The sequence below is a fragment of the Suricata suricatta genome, chromosome 8, assembly GCF_006229205.1.
Source record: "Suricata suricatta isolate VVHF042 chromosome 8, meerkat_22Aug2017_6uvM2_HiC, whole genome shotgun sequence".
NCBI classification, from domain to species: Eukaryota; Metazoa; Chordata; class Mammalia; order Carnivora; family Herpestidae; genus Suricata; species Suricata suricatta.
The window spans coordinates 141,238,121-141,266,108 of NC_043707.1; the positions used below are offsets into that span (position 1 = coordinate 141,238,121).

Here is a 27,988-nt window from a genome sequence, read left to right on the forward strand (position 1 = left end):
TCTGCAAGGCTGAGGAGAGACTACGAAGGCTGAGAGACTACAAGTCCCAGGGGGCAAGGCGCGACCACCTGGAGGGCGGGGGGTACGAAAGAGGAACGCGAAGGGCGCCGGGGTGAGTGATGGGCCAGGGGCGGGTGCGCGGTGTGAAGGGCCGGGGGCGGACCGGGGGCGGAGGCAGGGGCGCTGGGGGTTGCTGCCTTGGGGCGCGGATGCCCGGGCCGGATGGTCTCCGGTGCGGTGCGGGGAGCGGAGCCCGGACAAAGGTTCCCGGGGACTCGGTTCTCCTCGGACTACCGAACCTCCCGCGGGAGTCGTCGTCGGGGAGATGCCTTCGGTAGCGGGACTTAGGCCCCCCCCCCCCCCGCCCCCGAAGCCGCGGAGCCCCAGGAGGTCTCGGCCTTTGGACAGAGCCCAGGCAGGTTGGGGGAGGCCGCCGGCTGTCCTAGGAGCCCGCTCCATACTGGCACTCTCCCTGGAGTTGGCCAGATCTATTAGTCCGTTTATCGCCACGGAATTGTCAAGCTTGAGTCGTAATGCAGGTTTTCAAGGAGTGTGTTGTCACCGTAACAGTTTGACTGCTCTCTTAGTTCCAGTGTGACTTAAGAGCAGGTGACTTGGGTACATTTGGATAGACATATCTAAGGGTTTGAAGGAATAGCATTTTGGCAAATGCAGCTTCTCCGCCCAAAAGCCTGTTTTGTGACAAATCTTAACGGTTTCGTTCTGTTGAATTGGAAGGTGTCAACTCTGGCCCCGTTTTTTGTTTGGTGTTTTTCTGAGAATTACTACATTATACGCAGGATGCTGACCTGGGTCTTCATCTTTCTCGTGGTTTTTAACCAGAAGAAGCCCGGAAGAGTTCCCGTACCGGGTGGTCAGGGAGCCCACCTGGATCATTCCCGTTCCCACTCCCAGCTAAGAGCTGCTTAGTGACCATATTGTTCTCAGAAGTTCCTAGAAGAAAATAAAATCTGAATTATCCAGAAAGTTTCTTTCCTAGCACATGCCCCCGCCCTGGTAAAGACCAAAGCGGAGCAAACAGATGTGTTGGTGAGTGATCACCTGAGTGGGCTGGTCCGCAGGCAGCCCCCCAGGACCCCAAAGGCACCTCCCAGTCCCTCGCTGACTTTTGTCCTCCAAGATAAGCTGAGTTATTGTGTAACTCATTTGGAGAATGAACGAGTCTGGTCGCCACAGCTCTGAGAGTTCCGCAGCCCCAAGGCCAGGGGGGCTTTGAGTGGTTTTCCAGCTTGCGGACCCCAGGTGTGGGCTCGGGTGTGGAGAGGCCACAGAACGGTGGGCAGTGAGTGCCCACGTGCCATTCGTGGCACCTGCCATACCTGTCAACAGACGGGAATGTTTCCTTCCTATCCCGCCAAATCGTCAACGGCATTTATTTTTCCATCACGGCACGAGATGGGATTTTTAAAAAATTCTTTTAATGTTTGTTTTTGAGTGAGAGAGAGAGAGAGAGAGAGAGAGAGAGAGAGAGAGAGAAAGGGACAGAGCACGAGTGGGGGAAGGGCAAAGAGAGACACACGCAGAATCCAAAGCAGGCTCCAGGCTCCGAGCTGTCAGCACGGAGCTGGACGTGGGGCTCGAACTCACAAACCCCGAGATCATGACCCAAGCCAAAGTCGGACGTTTAACTGACTGAGCCAGCCGGGCACCCCGATGAGATGGGATTTTTAGATCGAGAAGCATGTTCCTAAGTTCTCAACAGTTCTTATTTTTTCCTGAGAGACAAATTCCACGTTGGCTTCCTTTGCTTGCTGAGAAGATCCCCAGCAGCCCCTACTCTGAAGGGCCGGTGTGGGGGGGTCCAGCCGGCCTGTGTGTGCTTCATCAGTGCCTCAGAGCCAGGGGCTGGCGACCCCCCGGCCCCCCCGCTCCTGCGCTGCCACAGCTGCCTGGAGGCTCGGGGGACAGAGCTGCGGTGAGCACCGGTGCGGTCACCCTTCCTGGAGAGCCCATTTGCAGGGTTGTCCTACCGGCTGAGTGGCCACAGATAGCTCCCCAGCCCCGTGAGCCCTGATGCGTTACTTGTTTACAATCACAGCAGCCTGAGGCTTTCTTTTTTCACTGAAACCAGTTCTTCTAAGGAAAAATGAGCTGTGAGAGGACATAGAGTACAATTTAAGTTATCACCAAATTGGGGCGCTTGGGTGGCTCAGTCGGTTAAGTGGCTGACTTCAGCTCCGGTCACGATCTCACAGTTTGTGAGTTCGAGGTCAGCGTCAGGCTCTGTGCTGACAGCTCAGAGCCTGGAGCCTGCTTCGGATTCTGTGTCTCCCTCTCTCTCTCTCAAAAATAAACATTAAATTAAAAAAAATTAATTAGTTGTCACCAAGTTTTTCGTTACCGTGTAGAAATATTTTTACCCAGTTATTTAACTTTTTGGCTCCAATACGATTTTCAAGATGCATCACTTCTATTCAGTTAGTTATCGAGGTGTGATTCACACACAGTTATTGACCAGTGCATCCAGCTGTGTAACCTGCGCACCAATCATGATAGAAAGCATTTCTGTCATCCTTGAAAGGCCCCTCGCATTTGGGCTGCGTGTTGTGTCCCCCAAACCCATATGTTGACGCGCTAACTTGCAGTGTTTGGGTATTGGGAGGACGGGCCTCTGGGAGGGGGTCAGGGTCAGATGAGGTCATGAGAATGGGCCCCACGGTGGGGTTAGTGCCCTTACGAGAAGAGAGAGAAATCTGGTCTCGGGCACAGGGAAGACTGTGCGACACTGAAAGACGGCACCATATGCAGGACAGGAAAGGGCCTGAGCTAGACACCGAATCTCCAGAACCTTCCGGCATGTTGGTTTCTTGGCTCCAGCCCCTCCACGTTGGTGGGTTGGCACTCCTGGGATGTGCCTCAGTGCGCTTATCAGCCCTGTGGTGGCGCTTGGCAGGGTCCCCCTGGGCTCGGCTTCTGTGACTGAAGAGGTTGTGGACATTGTTGTGCACAGTTTCCGTGGGTGTGTTTTCCTTTCTCTTGGGAAAATCCCTGAGAGTGGCGCTGCCGAGCAGCAGGCGGCTTTAATTTGCATTTCCTCGAGCTTAGTGACAGCACTTTCCCACCTCGAGTTACCACTCATCCGTCTCTTCTGAAATGACTGATCAAGTCTTTTGCTAATTAAAAAAAATTATCAAGTTGTAAAAGTCCTTTATGTCTTCAGGGTACATGGCTTGTCAGATATATATTACAAATATCCCCCATTCTTTGACTTACATTTTCATTCATTAATACTTCAACAATTAACTTTGAAAATTTTGGAGGAGTTTTAGATTTACAGACAGGTGTTGAAGGTGGCCAGTTTCCCCCAGTTCGGACATTTTGGTGACCGTGGTGCATCTGTCAGAACTAAGAAACGGCAGTGCTGCGTTCCTGTTGCCTACGCCCCAGATGCAGATGTCACGCAGGTCCCCTACATCCCTGTCCGGGCCCCACACTGCGCTGATTGTCACAGCTCCTTTGTCCCCTCTGGGGAGTGCTCTGTCTCGGACTCTCTTGCTTTATCGTGACCTCAGGCCGTTCTGGGGAGGACCACACAGGTGTTGTGTTGAATGTCCCTCACGTCGGGTTTGTCTCTTATGTTTTCTCACGGTCGAGGGGTCATGGCTTTGGGAAAGGCTGCCCCAGAGGTGAGGTGGCCCTCTTGTCACATCCCATCGGGGTTGCATTGGCCGGGTCACCTGGGGCGGGTGGTGCCCGAGGGGTGTCCCTCTGTCTTCCTGGGCGGCAGCCCCTCACCAAGGGTCTCCCTGCAGGGGCGTGGGGGGCGCGGGGGCAGGGCCGCGGTGGTATTTGGAATCCTGGGGGGAGGACGTGTGTGTCTCTCCCACGTGCACCCATCTGTCGGTCGCCCCTTCCGGCAGCGGGGGCTCCGGGTGTTTGTCGTGTACCCGGTGCCGTCCGCACTGCGCCGGTGCGCTGTCCACGCGGTCCCCGCCCTGGCCGGTGGGGGCTTTCGCGCGTGTGTGTTTCGGGGGCACCGCCGGCGGGTCCAGGCTCGCGTCGTTGTGCGGGACTCGGCCGTGTCCCCCAGGAGCCCCGGCGTCCTTGGCTGGAGGCTGGTGTGGAGGGGCCGGGCCGGGCAGGCGTGCGCCTTGCCGCCGCGTCCCCGCCTGAGGTCCCGTCGCGGCGGAGCGTGCGACTGTCCGTCGGTGTGTCTGTGGTCTTCGACCTGGGACGTGCTGGCTTGTGACCTTCCTGTGAGAACCGGCCCCCACCGCCCATCCGCTGTCTTCTCTGTCTCGCCCGATGTGCACGGAAAGCGGTTTCAGAATCGTCCGCCCACGGCCCGGCCGCGGAGGGCACACGCGGAGCACACCGTTTGCGTGCGGCTGCTCTGAGCTTTAGCTTCCTAGTCAGACCCCATTTTCCAGAGGTGCTGAGGCCCCCCCTTTCAGTGTGTTGTCATCTGTTGGTGACGCAGCTGGAACCGTTGGTCACAGTCTGCCTTCTGTCTTGAGATCCCTGACATTCTGTGTGATTTTTTTTTTTGCAGACTTTCAACTTTACTCTCTGTAATACATTTCTGTGGCTTTTGACAAATGCATAATCTTGTATCCACCATAATGGTGTGTTTTGATTGGTAGAAGTTTTTAATATTGATAAAGTTTAATTTATGAATTGGTTTTCTTTTTTGGTTCATGCTTTCTGTGTCCTTTCTAAAAGTCTTTGCCTAACCAAATCACCAAGATATTCCACTGTATTTTCTTCTAGAAGCTTTATGGCCTCAGTTTTCACATTTAGCTCCATGATCCATTTCTAATTTTTCATATGATATGAGTGCAGGTCCAGTTTTTTTAAACGTTTATTTATTATTTTGAGAGAGAGAGAGACAGACAGACAGACACGAATCGGGGAGGGGTATATATAGAGAGAGGGAGACACAAAATCCAAACCGGCTCCAGGCTCTGAGCTGTCAGCACAGAGCCATAGAGCTTGAACTCACGAACCATGAGATCATGACCTGAGCCGAAGTCAGAAGCCTCACCCACTAAGCCCCCCTGGAGCCCCGCAAGTCCAGTTTTTATGCTATGGCGGTAGCCAGTTGTCAGGCATCCTTTGTTGAAAACCTAGTTTCCTCCATTGAATTGATTTGGCATCGTGTCAAAAACCATCTGACTGTGTTATTTCTGGATTATCTGTTTTGTTACATTGATCTGTGTATACTTTCATCAGTCCAATTGTCTTGTGACTTTATAAGTCTTTGGGTAAGGTGGTGTAAATCTTTCATCTTCTTTTTAAAAAGTGCCTTGGCCCTTCTAGGTTCTTAGCATTTTCTTATAAATTTTAGAATCAGTTTGTGAATTCCTCAAAACAAAAGGCTTCTGTAATTTTGATTGATATTGTATTAAATATTAGATCAGTGTGGGGAGAATTTATATCTTAATAATATTGAATTCTCTGATCCACTGACACTGGTCAGCACATGGTTTCCATCACATAATAATGGTTTATGTAATATAGGCCATTATGGTCTGTCTGTCTTTCTGTGATTCAGATCTTGATTTCAACAGTGTTTTATAGTTTTCAGTATACAGGTCTTTCATATTTTATTTTATTTTTTTAAACAAGTTTGTTTATTTATTTTGGGAGAGAGAGCGAGAGAGAATCTTAAGCAGTTCTGCGCTGTCAGCGTGGAGTCTGATGCAGGGCTCGAATCCGTGAATTGTGAGATCATGACCTGAGCTGAAATCAGTAAGTCAGACACTTAACTGACTGAACCACTCAGGCACCCCTTGGTCTTACATATTTTAAAATAAATTCATTCCCACAAACTATGTTTTTGAATGCCATTGTAAATGATATTTATTTGTCATTTTCCAAATAGTTGTAGCTAGTGTATAGAAATAACATTGTATGTTGACCTCATATTCTTAGAACATTGCTAAGTGCACTTATAAATTATACTAGCTGTTTTCTGTGGATTTCTTAGGATTTTCCGTATAAATAGTCATGCCATCTACATAGAGACTGTTTTCTCTCCTTATTATAGGGAGCAGCACCAAGGATATTGGATATCCTTGATTCCTTCTGTCTTTAGAGGGAAAAGTCCTATATTTGACTGTTAATATGGTGTTAGCTGTACTTTTTTTTTATAGATCTCTTCTATCAGGTTGGGGGTGTTTCCCTCTATTTTTCATTTGCTGAGGGTTTTTATTATGAATGAGCCTGATGTTGTGTCAAATGCTTGTTTTGCAGCTACTGAAAAGGTCACATGCTTGTTTTTCTCCGTTAATCTGTTAAGGTAGTGGATTACAGTAACTGGTGTTTGTGCGGTAAACCAGTCTGGTGTCCCTGAAGGAAGCCTGTTTGATCCTGTTCTATCCTCTTTTTCACACGGTACTGTATACAGTTTGCTAATATTTTGTCAGAGGTTTTGGACTGATGTTCATGAAGGAAAGTAGTCTGTGTTTTTTCCCTTGTAATGTCCTTGTCTGGATTTCTGTCCGGGTTATGCTGGGTGAGTCTTGCTTGCTGGCCTTCTAAGTCCGCCGGCACGTGTTCCCCCTTCGGGTGTTTTCGGAAGGACTTCGTGTAATATTGGTGTTTCTGCCTTAAATATTTGATAGACTTCACCAGTGAAGACACTGTCTGGGTTTGTTGTTTTCTTTGTGGGGAGTTTTAAAATTGTGAATTCAATTTTTTTAATAGCGATAAGGCTATTCATATTTTCTCCTTCATCTTGTATCATTTTTGGTAATTTGTATCTATAAATAGATGAGACCATTTCATCTAAGTTGTTGAATTTATTGACTTAAAAGTTGTTTATCACACTGATTTACCCTGCCATGTTTGTAGGATTTGTAGTGATTTCTCCCCTTTCATTCCTGATATAGATGATTTGTGTTGATATTTTTTCTTGATTATTTGTGCTAGAGGTTTATCAATTTAATTTTTTTATTGAAGTATGATTAACATACGGTGTTAATTATTGTCAGGTGCAAAGCAGAGCGATTCAACAATTCTTACATTACTCCGTGCTCGCCGCAGTCGGTGCGGCCATCACCTGTCCCTGCGCCACATGTCTACAATCTTACAGGCTCTATGCCCCGTGTGGTACCTTCCACCCTTGTGACTTACCTATTTTGTAACTGAAAGTTTGTGCCTCTTAATCCCCCTTTTACCTTTTCCCCCACTTGCCTCCCCTCTGACGACCACCAGTTTTCTATATTTAAGAGTCTGAGTTTGTCTGTCTCTTTTTTTCTTTGTTTCTTCATCGTTTTGTTTCTTAAATCCCGCATATGAGTGAAATCATATGGTATTTGTCTTTCTTTGTCTGACTAATTTCACTGAGTGTAATATGCACTACCTCCATCCATATTGTTGCAGTTGCCATTCTTTCTTAAGACCAAGGAGTATTCCATCGTGCACATGTGTCCTCTCTTCCTTATCCATTTGGTTACAGATGGACGCTTGTGTTGCTCCGCTATCTTGGCTGGTGTAAATAGTGCTCAGTGAGCATGGGGTGCATGCATCTTTTTGAATTGGTGTTTTTGTTTTCTTTGGGTAACTACCCAGTAGTGGATTTACTAGTTCAGATGGTATTTCTGTTTTTAATTGAGGAATCTTCATACTGTTTTCCACAATTGCTACACCAGTGTACATTCCCACCAGCAGTATGTGAGGGTTCCTTTTTCTCCACATCCTCACCAATACTCACCATTTCTTGTCTTTTTTATTCTAGCCATTCTGATAGATGAGATGGTATCTCGTTGTAGTTTTGATTTGCATTTCCCTGATTAGTGATGTTGATGTTTTCAAAGATCCAACTTTTGATTTTACTTAATGTTTCTAACTTTTGTCCATTTTATATTTCATTTATTTCTACTCTTTTATTTTTATTATTTCCTTTCTTTTACCTAACTTGGATTTAATTTGATCTTCTTTTTTTATCTTCTTAAGATGGAAGCATAAATCAATTATTTTACATGTACTTTTTTTCTTATATAAACATTTAGGCTTAGATTTCCTTCTAAGCATAGCGTTAGCTTCTTACACAAGATCTGAGATGTTGTACTTCATGATCTTTCTGTTAAAATGGGTTATTTATTTATTTATTTATTTGTGAGAGAACAAGTGGGGAGAGGGGTAGAGAGTGGGGGCAGAAGATCTGAAGCAGGCTCTGTGCTGACAGCAGGGAGCCTGATGTGGGGCTTGAACTTACAAACCATGAAATCGTGACCTGAGCCAAAGTCAGATGCTTAACCAACTGAGCTACCCAGGCACCACCTTTCTGTTGAAATATTTTGAAATTACCTTTGTTCCATCTATGACTTGCTTAGAAGTCTGTTGTTTAATTTCCAAATATTTGGAGATTTTCTAAATATATTTTGTTATTGTTTTTTAATATAATTACATTATAGTCAGGAATATGCTTTGTGATTTTGATCCTTTGAAATTCATTGGTATTTGTTTATGGTTTAGAATGTGGTCTTTCTTAGTAAATATTCTATTTGTACTTAAGAAGAATGTGTATTCCATTTTTGTTGAGTGTCATGATGTTCTATAATTGTCAGTTGAGTTAGCTGATAAGTTTACCCAAATATTTTGTATCCTTATTAATTTTATTGTCTAGTTAATCAGTTATTGGAAGAGGAATGTTAAAGTCTTCAATCATGGTTGTAGATTTGTCTTTTTCCTTTTCATTCTGTCAACTTATTCTTTATGTATTTAGAAGCTTTTTATTAAAATAGTGCACACATATTTGAAATTGACTTGTGTTCTTAGGGCACCTGGGTGGCTCAGTTTTTTTTTATGTTTATTTATTTATTTTTGAGAGAGACAGAGACAGAGTGTGAGCAGGGGAAGGTCAGAGAGAGAGGGAGACACAGAATCTGAGGCCAGCCCCAGGCTCCGAGCTGTCAGCACAGAGCCCGACAGCTCTGGTAGGCTCAAACCCACGGACTGTGAGATCATGACCTGAGCAGAAGTCAGCCACTAAACTGACTGAGCCACCCAGGAGTCCCTGCTTTCAAGGTTTTTAAAGTTAATCTTTGGTTTTCAGTAATTTGACAATGATATGTTTAAGGGTGACTTTATTCATATTTATCCCATATATGTCTTTCACCAAATTTGGAAAGGTTTTAGTCATTATTTCATCACACGTTTCTTCTGCCCCCCTTTGTGTCTCTCCTCTTCTGGAATCCATAATTACCCATGTGCAGATGTTTCATATGGTTGTATTGGCCCCTGTACCCCGGTTGGTGCTCTTCCTGGTTTTCTCCCAGTCATTTCTCTTTTTTCCTTCAGACTGGATGATTTCTGCCAATCTTTGATGTTACCAGTTATTTCCTGTCACTCACATTCTAATAAGCATAAGCCCATTCAATAAAGTTTTTATTTCAGATGCTATATTTTTCAGTTCTAAAATTTCCATTTGGCCCATTAAAAGTGTGTGTGTGTGTGTGTGTGTGTGTGTGTGTGTGTGTTTACATATACATATATACCTTCCATTTCTTTGCTGAGATTTCCTATGTTTTTATTCATTATGAGTATATTTTTCTTGATCTCTTTGGACATAGTTACTAAGTCTGCCTTAAAGTGTTTGTTTGATCAACACTTGGGTCATAATATAATTAGTATCTGTTGTGTGTCTTTTCCCTGTAGAATGTTTCATATTATTATGGTCTTCATATGTTTGATAATTTTGGATCGTATCCTATATATTGCAGATGTTATGTTGTGGAGACTCTGGATTTGATTATATTCCTCTGAAGAGAGTTACTGTTTTTGCCTAAGCATGCAACTACTTTTATTAGATTCAGAATGCAAATTCTGTCACACCTGTGATAAGTTCTGGCCCAGATCTCAATTCGGATGGCTTCTCAGCCTGGCCTACACACAACACAGACAGTTCCAGGCTTGGCTGGAAATCTGAGCCGAGTTTATACACAGAATTCCTCTTTCTGAGGTTTCTCCTCTCACTCTTCAGCGGCACTGTTGCTTGTCTTCTTCTCCTGGTTTCTTTAATAAGACGATGGAGGACTTTCTATCATAGTTTTCATCACCCCGTACCACCTCTGTGATGGCTGTGCTGCCCTCAGGGTAAGGACTCGAAAACAGGAAATGCATTCTGTTCCGGCTACTTCCTGTGAGTTTAAACTGCCCTCAAAATCTGCTTTTGTCCAGAGCCTTCAGGTAGCTGTTTTTGTCCAAAATGTATCATTACCAGGGGGGAGAGTCATTTCGTTAGAAGTCAGTTTTTCCATATCGGAAATAGAACTTCATTGTGTGGCATTTTATTCAGAAACCAAAGCAACTTTAGTTGCCAAATAGGTGGCGCAGTCGTCGATTTCTAAGCACTCCACCTGCCAGCCACAGGACACTGGCCAGGAACCGCTGTGCCTCCAGAGTCCGTCAGATAAATACAGACAGACTTCAGGTCGCCTCAGGACTGCAAACTAAGGATGCGTGCTAAAACATTCTTATGGGATAAGAATGTGAATCTAATTGCAAACAGATAAATTTGAAATAGTAAGTTACACTTACATTACTTTAATAGCCCCTTTCGTCTTTAAAGCCTTCTTCAAAAAGCAGCCAAATTAATAAATAATGTTCTGACATTTATTCTCCTATGAAATGTAATTTAAGGTCCTTAGAGGCTGTATGTGAGGCTTGAGCTGGCCTTTCATGCCATGTTGGTTTGAGAAGGATCAAGAAGTCTCTTTTTGTCGGGGTGTCTGGATGGCTTAGTCGGTTAAGCATCTGACTTTGGTTCAGGTCATGGTCTCATAGTCCAGGAGTTCGAGCCCTGAGTGTAGCTCTGTGCTGACAGCTCAGAGCCTGGAGTCTGCTTCAGATTCTGTGTCTCCTTTTCTCTCTGCCCTTCCCCTGCTCACGCTCTGTTGCTCTCAAAATAAATATTAAAAATAAAAAGAAGAAGTTTCTTTTTGCTGTATAGATCCTGGTTCTCCAAGGGATGTGGACCTGTTCACCATCTAACAACAGCAGGAGCAGCGCTCATCTGGCGCTGACTGTGTGCCAAGCGCCACTCAGATATTTATGTACAAGAACTCATTTTACCCTCTCAGCAATGCCTGTTAACATCCTGTTTTAAAGAGGAGGAAACAGGTTTACAGGAGGCCGCACAGCAGGTACAGGGCAGGGTGAGGAGCGGGCCTGGCCTCTGGCTCTAGAGCCTCTACTTACCTACCGTACTAACCTAGCATCTGAGAGCTTTTCCACTAGAGCCAGTGAATATGACTTGTTTTACAACATGGAACAAATAATATGTTTTACATCTGGCCAAGTATGATGCAGTTCGACAGAAATTCTCGATTTAACAAGTGAGAATATATATATATATATATATGTCTTTATTTTTAAAAGACCGTTAACTGAACTAAAAACAGTTAAAAAATAAAAATAAAAAATAGTAATAGTCTGTTGTAGAATTTTCTCACATATCTTGAAATAAAATACATGCCAACAAAAGCACTAGGAGTAGGAGGTGGTCTGGGGCCTGCTGTATAAGGTTCTCACATTGCTTCTGAAGTACCAGAATATCTTTAGACCACATAGACAATGATGAGTTTGATATGCATAGTTAGCCTCTAGAGAAACCACTAAAAAATAGCATAAAAAAAGAGAACTAAAGAATCAGTAGAGAAGATAAAATGGACTTTAAAAAACTTGATTCACCTGAAAAAAGAGGGGAAGAACAGAGAACAGATGGGAAATATAGAATTCAAACATTAAGATGGTAGATTTAAACTAAAATATTCTAATAACTGCATTAAATATAAATGGATTAAATACTCAAAAAGTAGAGATTAACATCTCTAATCATTAGGGAAATGCAAAAATGCTACTTTGCACTCATTAGGATGGCTATTATTAAAAAAAACAAATCACAGATGTTGACTAATATTTTTTAATGTTTATTTATTTTTTTTTAATTTTAATGTTTTTTATTTATTTTTGAGAGACAGAGAGAGACAGCGTGAACAGGGGAGACTTAGAGAAAGAGGGAGATGCAGAATCTGAAGACAGTCTCCAGGCTCTGAGCTAGTTGTCAGCACAGAGCCCGACGCGGGGCTCGAACCCACGAACTGTAAGATCATGACCTGAGCTAAAGTCGGACGCTTAACTGACTGAGCCACCCAGGTGCCCCTGTTTATTTATTTCTGAGAGAGAAAGGAAACAGAATGCAGTGGGAGAGTGAGACACAGAATCTGAAGCAGCTCCAGGCTCCAAGCTGTCAGGACAGAGCCCGACATGGGCCTAGGACCCACAAACTGTGAGATCATGACCTGAGCCAAAGTCAGACACTAAACCAGCTGAGCCATGCAGGCATCCCCCATCCCCAATTTTTTTTTTTAATCTTGAAAGGAGAGAAAAGCAACATATCACATATAGTATTGCATTACAAAGACTGAATCAGGGACCATGGAGGTGAGGGTCAAGTGGTATTGATCCCTAAAATACTAAAAGAAAGAACTGTCAACACAGAATTCTGTACCTTTCAAGAGTGAATGTGAAATAAAAGCATATTCAGAGAAAGGAAAACTGATAGAATTTGTTGTCATCAAATGTGCACTGCTGAAAATACTGAAGAAGTATTTGTAGACTGAAGGTAAATATTAAAGTGAAATTCGGATCTTATCAGTGAATGATGGACATCAGGAATGGTAAATATCTAGGGGAAATGTTTTCTTTCAAGTAAATATTTTTAATTGATTAGTTTTTAATGTTTATTTTTAAGAGAGCTAGAGAGTGCAAGTGGAGGAGGGGCAGAGAGAAGGGGACAGAGGATCTAAAGCGGATCCATGCTAACGGCAGCGAGCCTGATGCGGGGCATGAACACACAAACCTCAAGATCATGGCCTGAGCCAAAGTCGGACATTCAGCTGGCTGAGCCAGCCAGGTGCCCCTCAAGTACCTATTTTTTTAAAAATGAAAACATTTATTATGTTTGTAATGTATGTAGATATATAGGTGTGACATGTAGCATGAAGACTAGTAAAGGGCACACGAACCAATGCAGTTGCAGAGTTTCTAAATTTTTAAAAAAATTTTATTTATTTTGAGAGAGAGAAAGAGAGTGCAGGGCAGGGACAGAGAGAGAGAGAGAGAGAGAGAGAGAGAGAGAGAATCCCAAGCAGGCTCCATGCTGTCATCACTGAGCCTGTTGTGGGGCTCAGTCTCATGAACTGTGAGATCATGACCTGAGCGGAAATCAAGAGTCGGATGCTTAATTGACTGAGCCACCCAGGCTCCCTGCAAAGTTTCTACATTTTAGTACAAGTGGTGCCATATTCTAATTAGGCTGTGAAAAAGTAAGGATTGTGTGTTGCAATCTCTATAGCAACAGCTATAAAAGTATGCAAAGAAGTATAACCAAAGAACCAAAAGATAAATTGAAAATTTTTAAAATACTCAAGTAATATAAAAGAAAGCAGGAAAGACAGAACAGAGGAATAAAACACCAGAGAGACCAAAAGAAACCAAAATAGTAGCCCTACACCCACCCATGGTGTCTTTATACATTTGCCAAAGCCCATATATACAACATCAACAGTGACCGTAAGGGTGCCTCGGTGGCTGAGTTGATTGAATGTCTGACTCTTGATTTCTGCTTGGGTCATGACTTCATGGTCTGTGACTTTGAGACCTGAGTTGGGTTTTGTGCTGACAGCATAGAGCCTGCTTGGGATTCTTTCTGTCTGTCTCCTGCCCCTCCCCCATTCACACATGCACACATGTACACACACACTTTCTCTCAAAATAAATAAGTAAACTGGGGCGCCTGGGTAGCTCAGTCGGTTGAGTGTCCGGCTTTGGCTCAGGTCATGATCTCGTGGTTCGTGGGTTTGAGCCCTGCATCGGGCTCTGTGCTGACAGCTAGTTCAGAGCCTGGAGCCTGCTTCAGATTCTTTGTCTCCCCCTCTCTCTGACCCTCCCTTGTTCATGTTGTCTCTCTATCTCTCTCTCTCTCTTAAAAAGAAATAAAATTTAAAAAAAGTAAACTTAAAAAAAAAAGAGTGACCATAGTGTGATTATGGACTTCAGGTGACAGTGATGTGTCAGTACAGGTTCACTGATTATAACAAATGTACAGGCTGTTGACAGTGGAAGAGGTTCTGCTACAGTTGTGGTGGGAGTATGGGAACTCTCTTCCGCCCTGGTCAATTTTACTGTGAACCTAAAACTGCTCTCAAAATATTTTATATATTAGACAAAACAAAATAGAAGCACAAGCAGAAAACAAACAATAAAATGGTAGACCTAAGTCTAACGGTAGTGATAATTACATTAAATGTAAATGGACTGAACTCTCCGATTAAGAGGTACAGATTGCCACAATGGATAAATAAGCAAGACTTACTACATATTGTGTACAGGAGATTTCACTTTAATATAAAAGCACAGGTTGGAGATAATATGGATGCACAATATATCTGTGGATCTAAAATCCATGTATTCATCTGTCTATCTTGCAAAGTGAACATGAGAAGACTGCATTGCCTATATTTCTATCGGATAAAATAGACTCCAGGATATTGAGTATTACCAAAGATAAAGGGGAAATATCTAATGATAAAAGGTCATTTCTTCAAGAAGATGTATCAATTTGTGAATATGCATAATAACAGAGCCTAACAATAAATGAAACAAAATTGAAAGAATTAGAAGAAATAGTTAATTCCATGATTATAATAAATGATTTTAACATCTCTTTCTCTCACCAATTATTAGAACAAAAAAACAAAATAAATTAGTAAAGACATACAGGACCTGAACACTATACTCAGGCATCTTGACCTAATTGATGTTTGTAGAAAGCTATACTCATCAAAAGCACAATACAAATTCCTACTAAGTGCACATTGTACATTCTCTAACAGACCAGTTGCTGTGCCCTAAAACAAGTTTCAAACCCTAAAGAAGTAAAGATGTATTTATTTGCAGATGACATGATTACTTATGTGGAATAATCTAAAGAATCTATAAAAAGTGCTATAACTATCAAGTGAATTTAGTAAGATTTCAGAAGGCAAGGCAAATGGGCAAATTTTAACTTTATTTTTATATATTAGCTGCAAACTATTAGAAAGTGAAATTAGAAACTCAGTTCTCTTTAAAGTAACACCCAAAAATAAAATACTTAGCAATAAGTTTGACAAACTCACTTGTTAAGCTGTCTCCGCTCGTGGCTAGGACTAGCTTATCCAGCCCCTGTTCTGCTCAGGACTGCCTCTTCACCGCAACTACGCCATGCTGCTGAGATCGCTTAGAAGGAGCCGTGAAGAAATGGGGAGTGAAAGCACATTCATAGATCAGAAGACTCCTTATTGTTAGAATATCCGTGATCCCAGCCAGAATCCCAATGGGCTCTTGTGTAGAAATTAACAAGGTGATTTCTAAAATATGGAAGTGCACATGACCTAGACTGGACGAACCAAGGCTTATGCTACTGGTTTCCAAGCTTTCAGTAAAGCTTTAGTAATTGAGACTGTGGTGTTGGTGAAGGACGGACACATAGATGCATGGAGCAGAGTAGAGAGTCCAGAAATACATACACACTCCGTTGATTTCAACAAAGATGCCATGATCATGTGAGAAGGAAAGTCTTTTAAAATTTTTATTTTAGAGAGAAAGCACACATGAGTGTGTGTGTGTGTGTGTGTGTGTGTGTGTGGGAGAGAGAGAGAGAGAGAGAGAGAGAGAGAATCTTAAGCAGGGCTCAATCCCACGACTATGGGTTCCTGACCTGAGCTGAAATCAAGAGTCAAATGTTCAATCAACTGAGCCATCCAGGCACCCCAAGAAGGAAAATCTTTAAAAAAAAAATCCCAGGGATAGGTAGTCTGTTTTTATTTTATTTTACTTTTTAAAAATATATTTATTTATTTTGAGAGAGAGAGAGAAAGAATGAGTGGGGGAGGGACAGAGACAGAGAGAGAGAAGGAGAGAGAATCCCAAGGAGGCTCCAAACTTCAGTGTGAAGCCCAATGCGGGGCTCAGTCCCACAAACTGTGAGATCATGACCTGAGCCCAAATCAAGAGTCGGATGTTAAACCAACTGAGCCACCCAGGCACCCCCATGAAGGAAAATCTTTTTATCAAGCAGTGCTATAACCCCTAGACACACATGTGAAAAAAATGAACGTTGATCTTTGTTTCCTACTGTACACAAAAGTAACTCAAAATGTAAAAGCTAAAACTCTAGAACTTCTAGAATTAAACACAGGAATGACCCTGAGGTCAAGGCAGGGATTAACCTTAGGACATAAAAAGCAAGAAACATAAAAGAAAAAATGGATGCATTGGATTTTATCAAAGTGAAAACATTTGTTCTAGATATCCATGTGAAAATGAAAAGGCAAGCCACGATAGGAGAAAATACTTGCAAAATGGTTACATCTGAAAATCCGTATATCCAACGGAGAACATGTATCTGAAGAGCTACTATAATTCCGTGATGGAAGGACAGCCAACTTAAAAAACGGACAAATGATGAAAGAAGACATATAAACAAATGAGGGTGAAGAGCCATCGTTAGTGACCAGAGAAATGCAAATTAAAGCGACAGATGCCCACTGCACAGCCACGGACACAGTACATTTATTCAAAACTAACAATTCACTGCAGGGCTTGTACAGGTTCGTGGGTTTTCTCTGACCACATTTGAAACGTGGCAGCTTAAGCACTGACTCTCCCGGGCTGCGGAGTTTGAGTTTGCTGGAGCCAGGAGACTCACCCACCACGTGAGGCCCCATCACCCATCTCTCTGGAGTTGTCCTCAGTCGTGGTTTTAGGTAGTCCTGTTATCACCCAAGCTGACATCTTTCCTGCAGTTTCCATAACAAGAGCAGGGTAAGTGGTAGAAAATTGCACGACTGCAGGTCCCTGAGTGGCCCATGTCGGCCCCAGAGGCACCTCGCTGCCTGGGTGTTCTGTGTCTTGGTGAAAACGCTTGAATTGGGGTTTTCCTAGGACAGAACAAGATGGTAGATGGACAGCACCCGTCTGAGCTCGTGAGTGGGACGGGCTTGTCCAGAACGCCCTTGCGCTAGTCCTCTGGGGATGCAGCGAATGGCTGAAAGCTTTGGAGGAAGGAGTGAGTCCACCCAGCTCCAGCTCCAGGCGGGCTGAGCACAGGCCCTCCGGTTCCCCAGCTCTGGAGGCTCCTTATGGTGAGTCTGGTCGACCTAGGAACAGTTGGCCTCACTGTCTGCCTTGGTTTGCAGGCCTGGCACCAAGGATCTGTGGCCTCTTAGCACCCCCGCCCCGCCCCCTGAGCGCTGGGCGACGGGCTCTGGATGTCTGCGGCTCCCATCCCAGAGGGCCAGGTAAGGGTCCTGCACCTCGCCCCCCATGGTGCCCCAGAAGGAGGCGCCCACACCCACACGGTGCCCCTGTCTGTTGCAGACCCTGCGCTCTGGAGCATGGCGCTGCAGCGTGCTGTCCTTCTGGCGGGCCTTCTGGTGGAAGTTGCTAGCAAATCCTCAGAAAGTATGGTAGGTGACCCGTCATAGGGTGGCATGGGTGCCAGGAGGTAAAGTCTTCCCAGGTGTTCCCCCAGAGGGGCCCCACCCCTCGACCTTCAGGGGTCACCCTGGCCCCGGGCCCAGAGACCCTGACTGTGCCCTCTGTCGGGGTCAGGGCGGCCTGTACCACATGGAGGGCAGGATACACATGCCTCCCAACTGTCACCTGTTCTGTTACGCCCCCTAGAACCTTCTTTTTCTGTCTGCCAAAGTGAACCTGTTGCTGTAGCTTAAATTGGGTCTCTACAGAGCTGCCCCCCACCGCTGGCCCTGAATGGAGCCCGCGAGCTCTCTGCCCCGCAGAGCGGTGCTTGGAGACCGCTTACTCCAGGCCAGCAGTGGCCTCAGGCAGGGTGCCCTGGCGCTCCCAGGCCGCACAGCATTCAGGCCAGCGGGGCCTTCCGCCACTCCGCCTCGGCTGGGGTGTCCCTCGTGGGCTCAGCCTCAGCTGTGAGCTGGCCTTGGACCCCTCCTGCGGTGGCGTGGCTACTCCATGCCTTTACTCAGACACCCTTTGCTGTTCACCCTGCTCTTATCACAAGAAACAAAAGCTCAGCTACGATCAGCACACTGAGCGGAGCTCACCTTGGAAAGCCCGCAAGCCTGGTCCTGTGCACGCCAGCACTGGGCATATCTGTTCCCCGCGTGGGGTGTCCCTGCAGGTGTGAGCTCACCCCCACAACCTGCCCTCCTCTGGGCACTCCTCTTCAAGCCCCTGCCGGAAGGATCCGTAGAATCTCTGAGAACATCAGTGGACCAACCAGGACCCGGGGAGTGACGATTTTGTTGGGAGTGAGGAGCAGACACACCAGGGAGGCCGGGCCGCCTGGGTTTATCTTCATATTTTATTAGCGCCTAGAACAACGTGTGTTTCCTTTTCTCACAAAGGAGTGCACGTGGGGCCCTGCACGAGGGTTTGTTTAGCACCGTTGTCTCCAGGTGGCGGGTAACACACAGGCACACCTCAGGTTATTGTAGGCTTTGCAGATATGCCTTTTTTTTTTTTTTTAACAAATTGAAGGTTTGTGGCCACCCTGCCTTGAGCAAGCCTGTGGGCGCCATTTTTCCACCAGCATCTGCTCACAACATGTCTCTGTGCCACATTTTGGTAAATCTCACCATATTTTGACTTTTTCATTACTGTCACATTTGTTACAGTGACTTGTGACCGTGAATATGACCTGTTGAAAGCTTGGGTGATGGCCAGCATTTCGCAGTGATAAAAGTATTTTTAATTAAGGCACGTACATTGTGTTTTCGACATGATGCAATTGCACACCTAATAGACTATGGTATAGTGTAAACGTAACTTGTACACGCACCGGAAACCCAAAAACTCACTTGATGCACTTTATTGTGGTCTGGAACTGGATCCGAAGCACCTCTGAGTAATGCCTGCCAATCATTTATTGGACTGAAGGGCCCTACTGCGTATCCACTTGTGGTTTGCAGGGCAGTCGGCAGTAGCTCTGCCTGAGACCCGAGACCCGCCTGGAGAAAGGGCCACAGACCTCACACCCCCAGGCGAGGCCTTGGGTGGTCAGCCCAGAAGAGTCCCCTGCTCTGGGGTCTGGAGACTCACCAGCATCTCCCCTCTAGGGCCAGCAGCCTGAATGTTGTGTGGACTTGGTGGATGTCAACACCACCTGCCGGGGCACGAGCCCGTGTGGCCCAGGTAAGCTGCTTTGGCACGAGCCAGCCTCAACCCGCCTCGTGGATGAGGACAGTGCTCATGCGCACTCTGCGGAGCCCCCCATGCCTGGCTCGAGCAGGAGGCGACCAGGCGCCTCAGGAAGGGTGCTGGCAACGCCTGGGAGCTGGGCGAGGGCCCGGGAGGGCGGGCAGGAGCTGCAGGAAGGGCCCAGGACCGCATCTGAGCCTCCCTCGCAGCCAGCAGCCTGACTGCCTCTTACTGGTGGAAAGGGCAGGACCCTGTGAGGAACCTGGCTCTGGGCAGGGGAAGGTGTGGGGGGAGCGAGACCTCGCCTCTCCGTGCTAGGGTGTCCGGCTGGGCGATCCACGGGGGACAAGCCCGCAGCCTGATTAGCATAACCTTTATGTGACACTGGAGCCTCATGAAGAAACCAAGGCCAGAGCCTGTGTGCCAGGCCGAGCAGGGTGAGCTGCCTGCGGGAGAGCAGGGAGTGGTGGGGGGGGGCGGGGGGGGGAGGCTGAGGGCGACCCGGACGGGGTCCGGACTCGGGTCCCTGGCGGCGAGCGCAGTCCTCTCCACCTGTTGCGTGGGTGTCCTCCATGCGGGGCCTTTGTCCCTGCTTCTCAGGGGGAGAAAGGGACTCAGGGCCCTTCTGGCTCCTGTGGAGTTTTAAGCGTCTTCAGCTGAAACTGTTTTGTGTGAAAGAGGCATATTTTGGGGTGACATACTCTGGTTTCCTCGGTCCCCCATTTGAAATGGCTTCCTCCGAAAGTCGCACACGGTGAAAGCCAAGCTGGGAGCCGCAGGGAGACCGGGCTGGAAGCCGGAATGAGGGGCCGGCAGAGGCCGAGGCAGAGCACAGATGGCCCGGCAGGCGAGATGGGTCTGAGCACGCGGTCACAGCCTCGGGCCCCACGTCCTGGTGGTGGCCCGGGGCGGCGCAGGCGGCCGGTGCCTCTCCAGATGTTGGACTCAAAGCCTGCTGAGGTGGAGGGAGGACAGCAGAGGCGTCAGACGGATTTCCTGGCCGCCCTGCAGTGACCGTGTCTGGGGAGGGTCTGGGGCTTCTCGTGGACTCTGAGTGGCCCACACAGCAGCGGGCACGAGGTCGTCCACATGTGAGTGTCAAGGTGACTTCTCCAAGGCTTGTGTCAAGACACCCTGAGTCAGCTTGCGGGGCTTTGGGAAGACGGCAGTTTTAGTTCTTTTTTTTTCCTTTTTTCTTTTTTTTTTAATGTTTGTTTATTGCCTGCCTGGGTGGCTCCGTCAGTGAAGCGTCCGAGTCTTGATTTCGGCTCAGGTCATGATCTCACAGTTCGTGGGATTGAGCCCCATGTTGGGCTCTTTGCTGACAGCAAGGAGACTGCTTAAGATTCTCTCTCCCCGCTTCTCTCTTTGCCCCTCCCCCGACTTGTGCCTGTGTGCTCTCTCTTTCTCTCCAAATAAATAAATACACATTCAACACAGAGCCCAGCGTGGGGCTTGATCCCACACACTGTGAGATCATGGCCTGAGCTGAAATCAAGAGTTGGACGCTCAACCAACTGAGCCACCCAGGTGCCCTGAAATGAATCTGTTTTTAAAATAAGTCTAGCCTCACTCAGCTTGGCCCCACTATCTACCTAAGTGCAGCAAGAGTAGTGATTAATCACTTAGACTGTTAAGTCTGCCTTGGTGGACCTTCTCACAAGGAATCTTAGAACAGGCTCTCGAGGCTGGGGGGCCAAGCAAGGGCCTGCCCACAGACACCACGTGTTAATGTTGGTGAGTTCCTCTCTTCTGCTTCTTTTTTATGTTTGTTTATTTTAGAGAGAGGGAGAGACAGACAGAGCACATGCGAACAAGGGAGGGACAGGGAGAGAGGGAGCAGAGGACCCAGAGCAGGCTCTGCTCAGACAGTGCAGCCTGATCCAGGGCTCGAACTCATGAACTGTGAGATTGTAACCTGAGCAGAAATTGGATGCTTCACCTACTGAGCCCCCCAGGCGCCCCAAATTCCTCTCTTCTCAAGGTCAAAATGCCCTAAGCCTCCTGGACTTGCCCGGAGATGAGCCTCCTTACTGACCTGGGAGTGAGGCTGGGAAGCCAGTACGCCAGGAATCAGGCGCTTTTTCTTTCTTTCCTTCTTCCTTCCTTTCTTTTTCTTTCCTTTTCCCTTCCTTCCCCTCCTCTTTCCCCTCCCCTTCCCTTTCTGATTTTACTTTTAAGTAATCTCTACACCCATCGTGGGGCTTGAACCCACAACCCTGAGATCAAGAGTCACACACTCCACTGACCAAGTCTGCCAGGTGCCCCTCTAGCAGTTTTTCAAAGGGGCTTAATTGGCTTCATAAAGTTAACCTTAGCTCCTTTGTCTGGTCACCAGTCCTAGCTCTCTAGCTGTGCCCTGACCCTGCACACGGCAGCCCAGCCCAGGGCCTCCTCGGGGCTGGCACCTCACACCGTGCTGCCTAGTTACCCTGCAGCTGGCCCCAGGTCTGTCCCGGGACCCCGTGTTCCCAAGCCTCCGGGTACGGCGCTAGGCTGTCTGCCCATGGTGTCACAGGAATAACCGCTGCTCAGTCTTCAAGCCTGACATCCACCTGGCGTCATCTCACAGTGACACGCTGCGTGTAAACGTCGGGCCTGTGGCCTCTGGCTTGGCCCTGGGCACTTTCCCAGTGGCCAGCGCTAGCCTTCAGGCCCAGGTCAGTACCTGCAATCAAGTATGTGTTTGCTTAGCATCTGTGCTGAATGTTGGGGATGTTAAGAAAAAATGAAGGTATAAGACACAATTCTTGCCCTTAAGGGGAGCCCTGGCAAAACAGACTGTCCGTCACCCGCTGGCCAGTGAGAGCTGGGCTGCTCTCAGCACTGGGACGGGGTGAGGCTGCTGGCCAGCATATCAGTCTCGGACCTCCCCGGGAAGGGTACGAAGCACCGGGGCACCACGGTGGCAAGGGTCACACAGCGGCAGGTCACACTGGCAGGGCAGGGGCAGGGCCGGCGCTCAGCCCATCACTGTGGCGCCCGCCCGCAGCGTTTTACGAGACGCCCAGTGAGGGAGCCCGCTGGAGGCCCCGGGTGAGCGCGCTCGCCACCACTCCCATCGAGTTTGCTTCTTTTTCTGAAAGCAGGTACGCCGTTCCGTCCAGACCCGCAGAACGAGCATTCGTGAACTAGCGCTCGGTTCACAGCAAAGGCCCCTGAGCACAGCTGGCGCGGGTGCTCGGAGCTGAATCGCTGTCTCTCGCACAGGCTGCTACCGGCACTGGGACGAAGACGGCAGCGTCAGCTGCGTCCGATGCGGAAACGGCACCCACCGCAGCTCCGAGTGCAGAGGCCGCCCCGCGGCGCCCCCCACCGGGCCCTCCGGGCCTGCTGCCCACCGAGGGGCCACACCGCCCAGTTCTGGAGGAACGGGTGGGAGTTGTCTTTCTTGTTCCCACAGCAGTGGGCGGCCCATCTCACCCTGGACCACAGGCCGTCGAGTGAACGCCCCGCTCCGGTCCCCTCTGTCCCTAAGTCCTTGTCCGTACAGGACAGTCATGGGGTGAGGGCCGCTCTGTCTCCATGGCCCCCTCCCTTTCTGGTTTCTGGCCCACGGTTCCCCACTGGGCTGCATCTCTGGTCCCTGGGAGTCTCGGCTGGGTCCCCGTGCATGGTTCAGACCTGTCTGCGGGTCTGGGCTGACCGGGAGCCTGCAGCCCTGACGCCTCTGCTTCCCCACAGTCACTGGCTGGGGCACGCAGTTCCCAGTAAACAGGAGCACGGGGACACCCGGGCGGCCTAATTTCGGTAAGTCTCTGGTCACCAGCCCAGAGCAGGGCTTCTGCCAGGTCTTGGTGGAGGAGGGGGTCATCGCCTGTGCCATTCCCAGTGCCCATGACCACTTATGCTGGCCTTGCCCAGGGCCACGGCCAAGGTCAAACTGCATCCCAGCCAAGAGGTCTATGAGCAAGAACCCAGCCTGATCACAGAGCAGGGCTGCCGGAGTTGGCAGCCCCAGGGACTGGTCAGTGGGCACAGGCAGGAGGCCTTTGTCACAGCCCTCACATGTGCCCCTGAGCAATTCTAGCTAGTGGGAGCCCTTTCAGCCGCACAGCTTGCCTGCAGCCTCAGTCCTGGCCCACCCAGACCCTCTGTCCACAGGAAGTCAGGATGCGCGGCTCTCCGGAGATTGGAGCATGCCCTGAGGTCCCCAGCCCCCATCCCCTGCTGCTCTCCTGAGGATGTAGGGTTTGGCCTGCAAACACTGCATGCCAGACAGAGGAGCCACCACGCCCCCGGTCCTCGGGGGCAGACGCAGGGCCCACCTTCTGCACAGTCTGTCCCAACCCGCTCCTGATTACGGGGCATCCCATCCTATCTGAGATGTGACCCGCCCGGCCAAGGTGGCATGGTCCTGCCACGCCAGCCACAGGAACCGCTGTAGTCAGAGACAAGCACCCGCCCCAGGAGTGGTCACCTCCTCTTCTGAGATGACCTGCAGACACTGGGCCTTCAGCAGAGGACATGTTGTACATGGACTGAGGGCTCCAGCCGTCTGCACAAGTTTCAGGACCAGAAGCAAGTGGCCTTGTGCTGACCTGGACCAGCAAGGCCAGCCACCAGAGGAGGGGTTTTAGGGTGGGGTCAGCACGGACAGTGCCATCTTCCTGGGATACCATGCTGGATCTAGCAGTAGGGGTGCTGATGGAGGAAGGCCGCCGCAAGTCTGGCTGTTGGGCCCATTTTCGTTGCAGCAAATTTGGGGCAGGACACCCTTGCCGAATTAGCTGGAGTTCATCCCCATTTCTAGGTTCCAAGATAGCCGTGGCCGTGCCTCACGCCTGTGTCTCAGGGTCAGGAAGTCCCCTCCCCACAGGGAGTCTAAGAGCACTTTCCCCACAGCTGCCATCCAGACCCCCGGCCTGACCCCGTGTGGTAAAGATGAGCAGGCATGGTAGGGCGAGGACTCGCCTGGCGACTGGCAGCAAGCCCCCGGGAGGAGCGGGTGTAGTGGGGACTCCTGCCTCAGGGGTGCCAGGTGCATGGGGACCACCAGGCTGTGCTAGTCTTTAGGAAGGAGATGGGACACCCCGGGGCCCGGTGTTCTCAGGGGCTGGGATCCTTAACCCTCTCAGTAGCCCACCTCCGGGGCAGAAGCCTGAGGCTGAGGGAGGTTAAACACCTCAGACCGCACAGCCCCAGTGTGCGCAGGCAGAGCGGCCTGGGGACGTCCTCTGAGGCCCGCCCAGGCTTGCACTGGCAGCCACCCACTTTGCTCACAGAGGGCCCTCGAGTGGCAGCCTCCCTCTTCCTGGGAACATTCTTCATCAGCTCCGGCCTCATCCTCTCCGTGGCTGGGTTCTTCTATCTGAAGCGAACCAGTAAACTCCCCAAGGTCTTCTACGGAAGAAACAAAGGTATCTCCTCCTGCCGCCGAGCAGCACCTTGCTGAGCCAGAAGGGTCCCCACCAGTACACAGGCCCGCACGGGGCCACGGGTACTGCCTGGGGGCAGAGAAGTGGCGGCCGGGGTGGCGGGATCCAGGGTGTCCAGCAACGGAGACTCCTCACAGAACAACAGGAAGGGGACAGGGTTGTCCCGGGGTTCTCGTGTCTGAGAGTAAGAGGGACAGCCACTTCCTAGGGAGGCTCCCATGTGGATTCCGTGGGGCTGTCAGGGTAAAGGTGTTGGTGTGACTCCACCTCGGGGCATCACAGCGGGGTCACTGATGAGGGGTCGGAGGGGTGTGGGGAGGAGGTGACATCCCTGGTCCTGGGGCCACCTGCCTGCAGCTCCTCCAGCCAGCTGTGTCCTCTCCCCATCTTGCTTCCCTGGGAGTGGGGACAGGCAGGCTGGCGTGGGGACAATGGGGCCCTGCACCACTCCAGCTTACCCTGGGCTGGATGCCAGACCGCCCTCCCTCCTGAAGAGACAGGTGTCACTCCTGCTGCGTCCTCAGCTGTGCCAGGCAGGTGGTCCGGCCAGTAGGTGATTAGCCACAGCCTCCTTCCTTGTCCACCCGCCGTTAGCCAATGCCGGTGCCTTAGTGAGGCTGTTGTAGCTCAAAGGTCCTGAGAGTCAGGGGCTGGGCCCCCGTGCCAGTCAGGGTGGGCACTCCTGAGTCTGCTGTGGGAGGCTGCTATGCTGTAGCTCCTGGCATGTCCATGCAGTGGCTGGGGCACTCCTACTCCGCGCCTCCTCCCTACCACCCACAGCCCTGCTGAGGCAGGCCCCCAGCCCTGGGCCTCACCTGGGAAATGCAGGCAAGGGTAGAGGCTTCTCTGTTTTCCTGGCGGTGCTGCAGACCCAGAGAAATGTGCCTTCTGAGGGCTGGCTTGTGGCTCTGCCAAGAGGGCCTGGGAGGGTGGCCCTCCCTGGGGTGTCTGGGGCCCCACCACCCCAAGTGCAGGTGGGAAGTGTGGCCAGACAGATGGCTAGGCGGAGGGCACTGCTGGGCAGGTGTGTGGAGGTGGGGCTGGGCTGAGCCTGGAGCAGGGAAAGTTGCTCTGCAGACCCTCGGGACCCGCTCCCCAGGTGAGGGACCCCCGCCCCTGGTGAGGCAGCTGTGCAGCCTCTAGGTGACACCTGTGTTTGCCCGCAGCTCCTGCCCTGCAGCCTGGCGAAGCTGTAAGTAACCAGAAGGCTGGGCTGAGTGCCCCCGTGTCGTGGGCCTCTGAGCTGGGTGCCATCTGCACTTCTCACTGTGCCTTTTCTCCTTTTCAAGGCTGCCATGATTCCCCCGCCGCAGTCCTCAGGTATGTCAGTCCTCATCTCAAGGTGAAAATGTCAAGATTGTCCCGCCCGTGGCATCAGCCACCCTTCAGGGACCACTGCAGGACTGGGCTCTGCAGTTCTTAGGACACCGGCCGGGTTCCCCCATAGTCCACCGCGGGACATTGGCCGGGTTCCCCCATAGCCAACCGCAGCTCTTGTGCCTTTTCCTTTTGTTCCTGACATGCTGAGTCTGTCGGGAGAGACGGTGAATACGCAACAGAGGGTCACCTGAAGCCTCTGCTTGGCCCTCACCAAGTCCCAGCTGTACCTGGGTGGTAGGTGCAGGGGGCAGGCCGGCCCCTCTGCCGGGCTGGCACTTCAGCCTTACTGGGTCAGGTGTGGCCCACCTCGGATGATTCCAGGGGTAGGTGCACATGTCAACCCTGTTATAGATGACATCATGACCACAGAGAGGTTGAGTGACTGGCCCATGGTCACAGAGCTAAAGGCCGTGGAGCGAGAGTCTCCAGGCCTCCTCAGTCTGTGTTCCTACCACTGTGCCGAAGCTTGGAGTGGGGACAGGGGAGGATGTCCCTCTTCTTCGGGGACAAGGAAGTTACTTGGTCAAGGCTAGATCTTCCCTGTTCCATAGAACACTTGTCTGTAATTTCTCTAAAGCAGTGCCATCTACAGGCATCATGAATTTCAGACCCTGCATTAGCCTCCTAGGGCCGTCATAACGAATGCCCAGAAACTGCAGGGCTTGAAGCAACAGATATGCATTCTCTCCCAGTTCACGAGGACAGAAGTCAGAAATCACCAAGTAGGGGGTGGGGGACACTCAGGAATCTCCAGGGGAGGGTCCTTCCTGCCTCCTCCGGCCGCTGGTGCCTCCGGGCATCCCTGGGCTTGTGGCCACTCCGGCCTCTGTCCCGCATCCTCACATGACTCCTCCTGGGGCTCCGCTCTTTGCCTCCCTCTGTGAGGGCGCTGGCCGTTGGATTTAGGGCCACCGGATAAGCCAGGAGGGACTCATCTCAAGACCCTTAATCACATCTGCAAATGCCCTTTTTCCAAGTAAGGTCACATCTGCAGGCTCTGGGGCTCGGGACATTGACATGTTTGGGGGTCCCCGTCCACCCCTATTGTGCATCGTGGGACCTGTGGCCTTTGTTTCGGGAGAGCAAGGTGCTCGTCCAGCCCAAGGTGCTTGGGGTGCAGGGGCGCTGAGCGTCCGGAATGAGCGGAGTGTTCATCGCGGACCTCTCCCCTGCTCACAGGCTGGGGCTCAGCGGGGTTCCCTCCCCCTCAGCTGCTACGCACCCCGCTCCCATGAGCCCTGGTGCAGGCCGACACCGGGGGCCCTTCCTCCTGTCCCAGGCCCCTCTCCGACGCTGCCTGTCTCTGACCCTGTTTCAGTGAGGAAGCCGCGCTACGTCAGACGCGAGCGGCCCTCGGACAGGGACGCAGGCCCCACTGCCGTCTCCTCGGTGGAGGCCCGGGTCAGCAACGTCTGACCCGGGGACCCACCCACAACTCTGCACACCGCCTTGGACAGAGCCCAGCACACAGAGGGCAGGCGCTGCCCGGCAGGGCCTCGGGACAGGTCTGGACACGGCCTCTGGCTCAGCTTGACCGTCTCCCAGCGACAGAGGCTGAGTCAGAACCCACCCAGCTGCCGGAAGGTGCTTCCTCCCGCCTCACAGCTGCTCAGTGTAACGGAGGGGGCGGCGTGCCTGAGCCGGGCTCCAGATCGCGGCCACGTGGGGTCTGAGCCCCTCGGGAGAGACGGTTCCCAGTGGCCAAGAGCCTGCAAGGACTGCCAGGCTGCTCCACGCTTGGCAAGGCTGGGGGCTTGGCCGCTCTGCCTTTCAGAGCCCACAGTGGGCAGACATCCCCCACAGCACCGGGCCCGCCGGCCCCGTGGCCTCCCCGCCCAGACAGTGTCGGGACCAGGGGAGGGGGGGCACGAGAACTGGGCCCTCCAAGGCCAAGGCACCTACAGGGCTGTCCTGTAGCCAAGAGCCCCCTGAGCCCGAGACCACAGATTTCCAGGAGCTGCAGAGAAGAGTTTCTTGGTTTCGTCCTGACTTCGGTCAGTTTTAGGCAGTAAAGCCGGAGAGGCCCTGCTGTTCTCGTC

At 50.2% G+C, this 27,988-nt stretch overlaps 1 protein-coding gene across 3 annotated transcripts; it reads left to right on the top strand.

Annotated features, from left to right (window-relative positions):
• Positions 1-7: 7 nt before the first annotated feature.
• On the top strand, positions 8-27,978 carry C8H1orf159 (chromosome 8 C1orf159 homolog). Of its 3 annotated transcripts, none has more exons than XM_029947023.1 (10): positions 8-112; positions 17,211-17,312; positions 17,392-17,480; positions 19,110-19,185; positions 22,402-22,566; positions 22,876-22,941; positions 24,417-24,551; positions 25,736-25,761; positions 25,859-25,889; positions 27,268-27,978. In XM_029947023.1, exons 3-10 carry the CDS (start codon positions 17,409-17,411, stop codon positions 27,363-27,365), a joined length of 669 nt encoding a protein of 222 aa, XP_029802883.1. In that variant the 5' UTR covers positions 8-112; positions 17,211-17,312; positions 17,392-17,408; the 3' UTR covers positions 27,366-27,978. The 3 variants fall into 3 exon arrangements, with proteins under 3 accessions (XP_029802883.1, XP_029802884.1, XP_029802882.1); XM_029947024.1 differs by lacking the exon at positions 8-112 and adding an exon at positions 6,241-6,357; XM_029947022.1 differs by lacking the exon at positions 8-112 and adding an exon at positions 6,420-6,478.
• Positions 27,979-27,988: the final 10 nt, after the last annotated feature.

Coding starts and splice junctions, on each gene's coding strand:
- C8H1orf159 (XM_029947022.1), top strand. Junction 22,567..22,875: donor GCCCAGTTCTGGAGGAACGG/GTGGGAGTTGTC, acceptor GCTTCCCCACAG/TCACTGGCTGGGGCACGCAG. Junction 25,762..25,858: donor CCCTGCAGCCTGGCGAAGCT/GTAAGTAACCAG, acceptor CTCCTTTTCAAG/GCTGCCATGATTCCCCCGCC.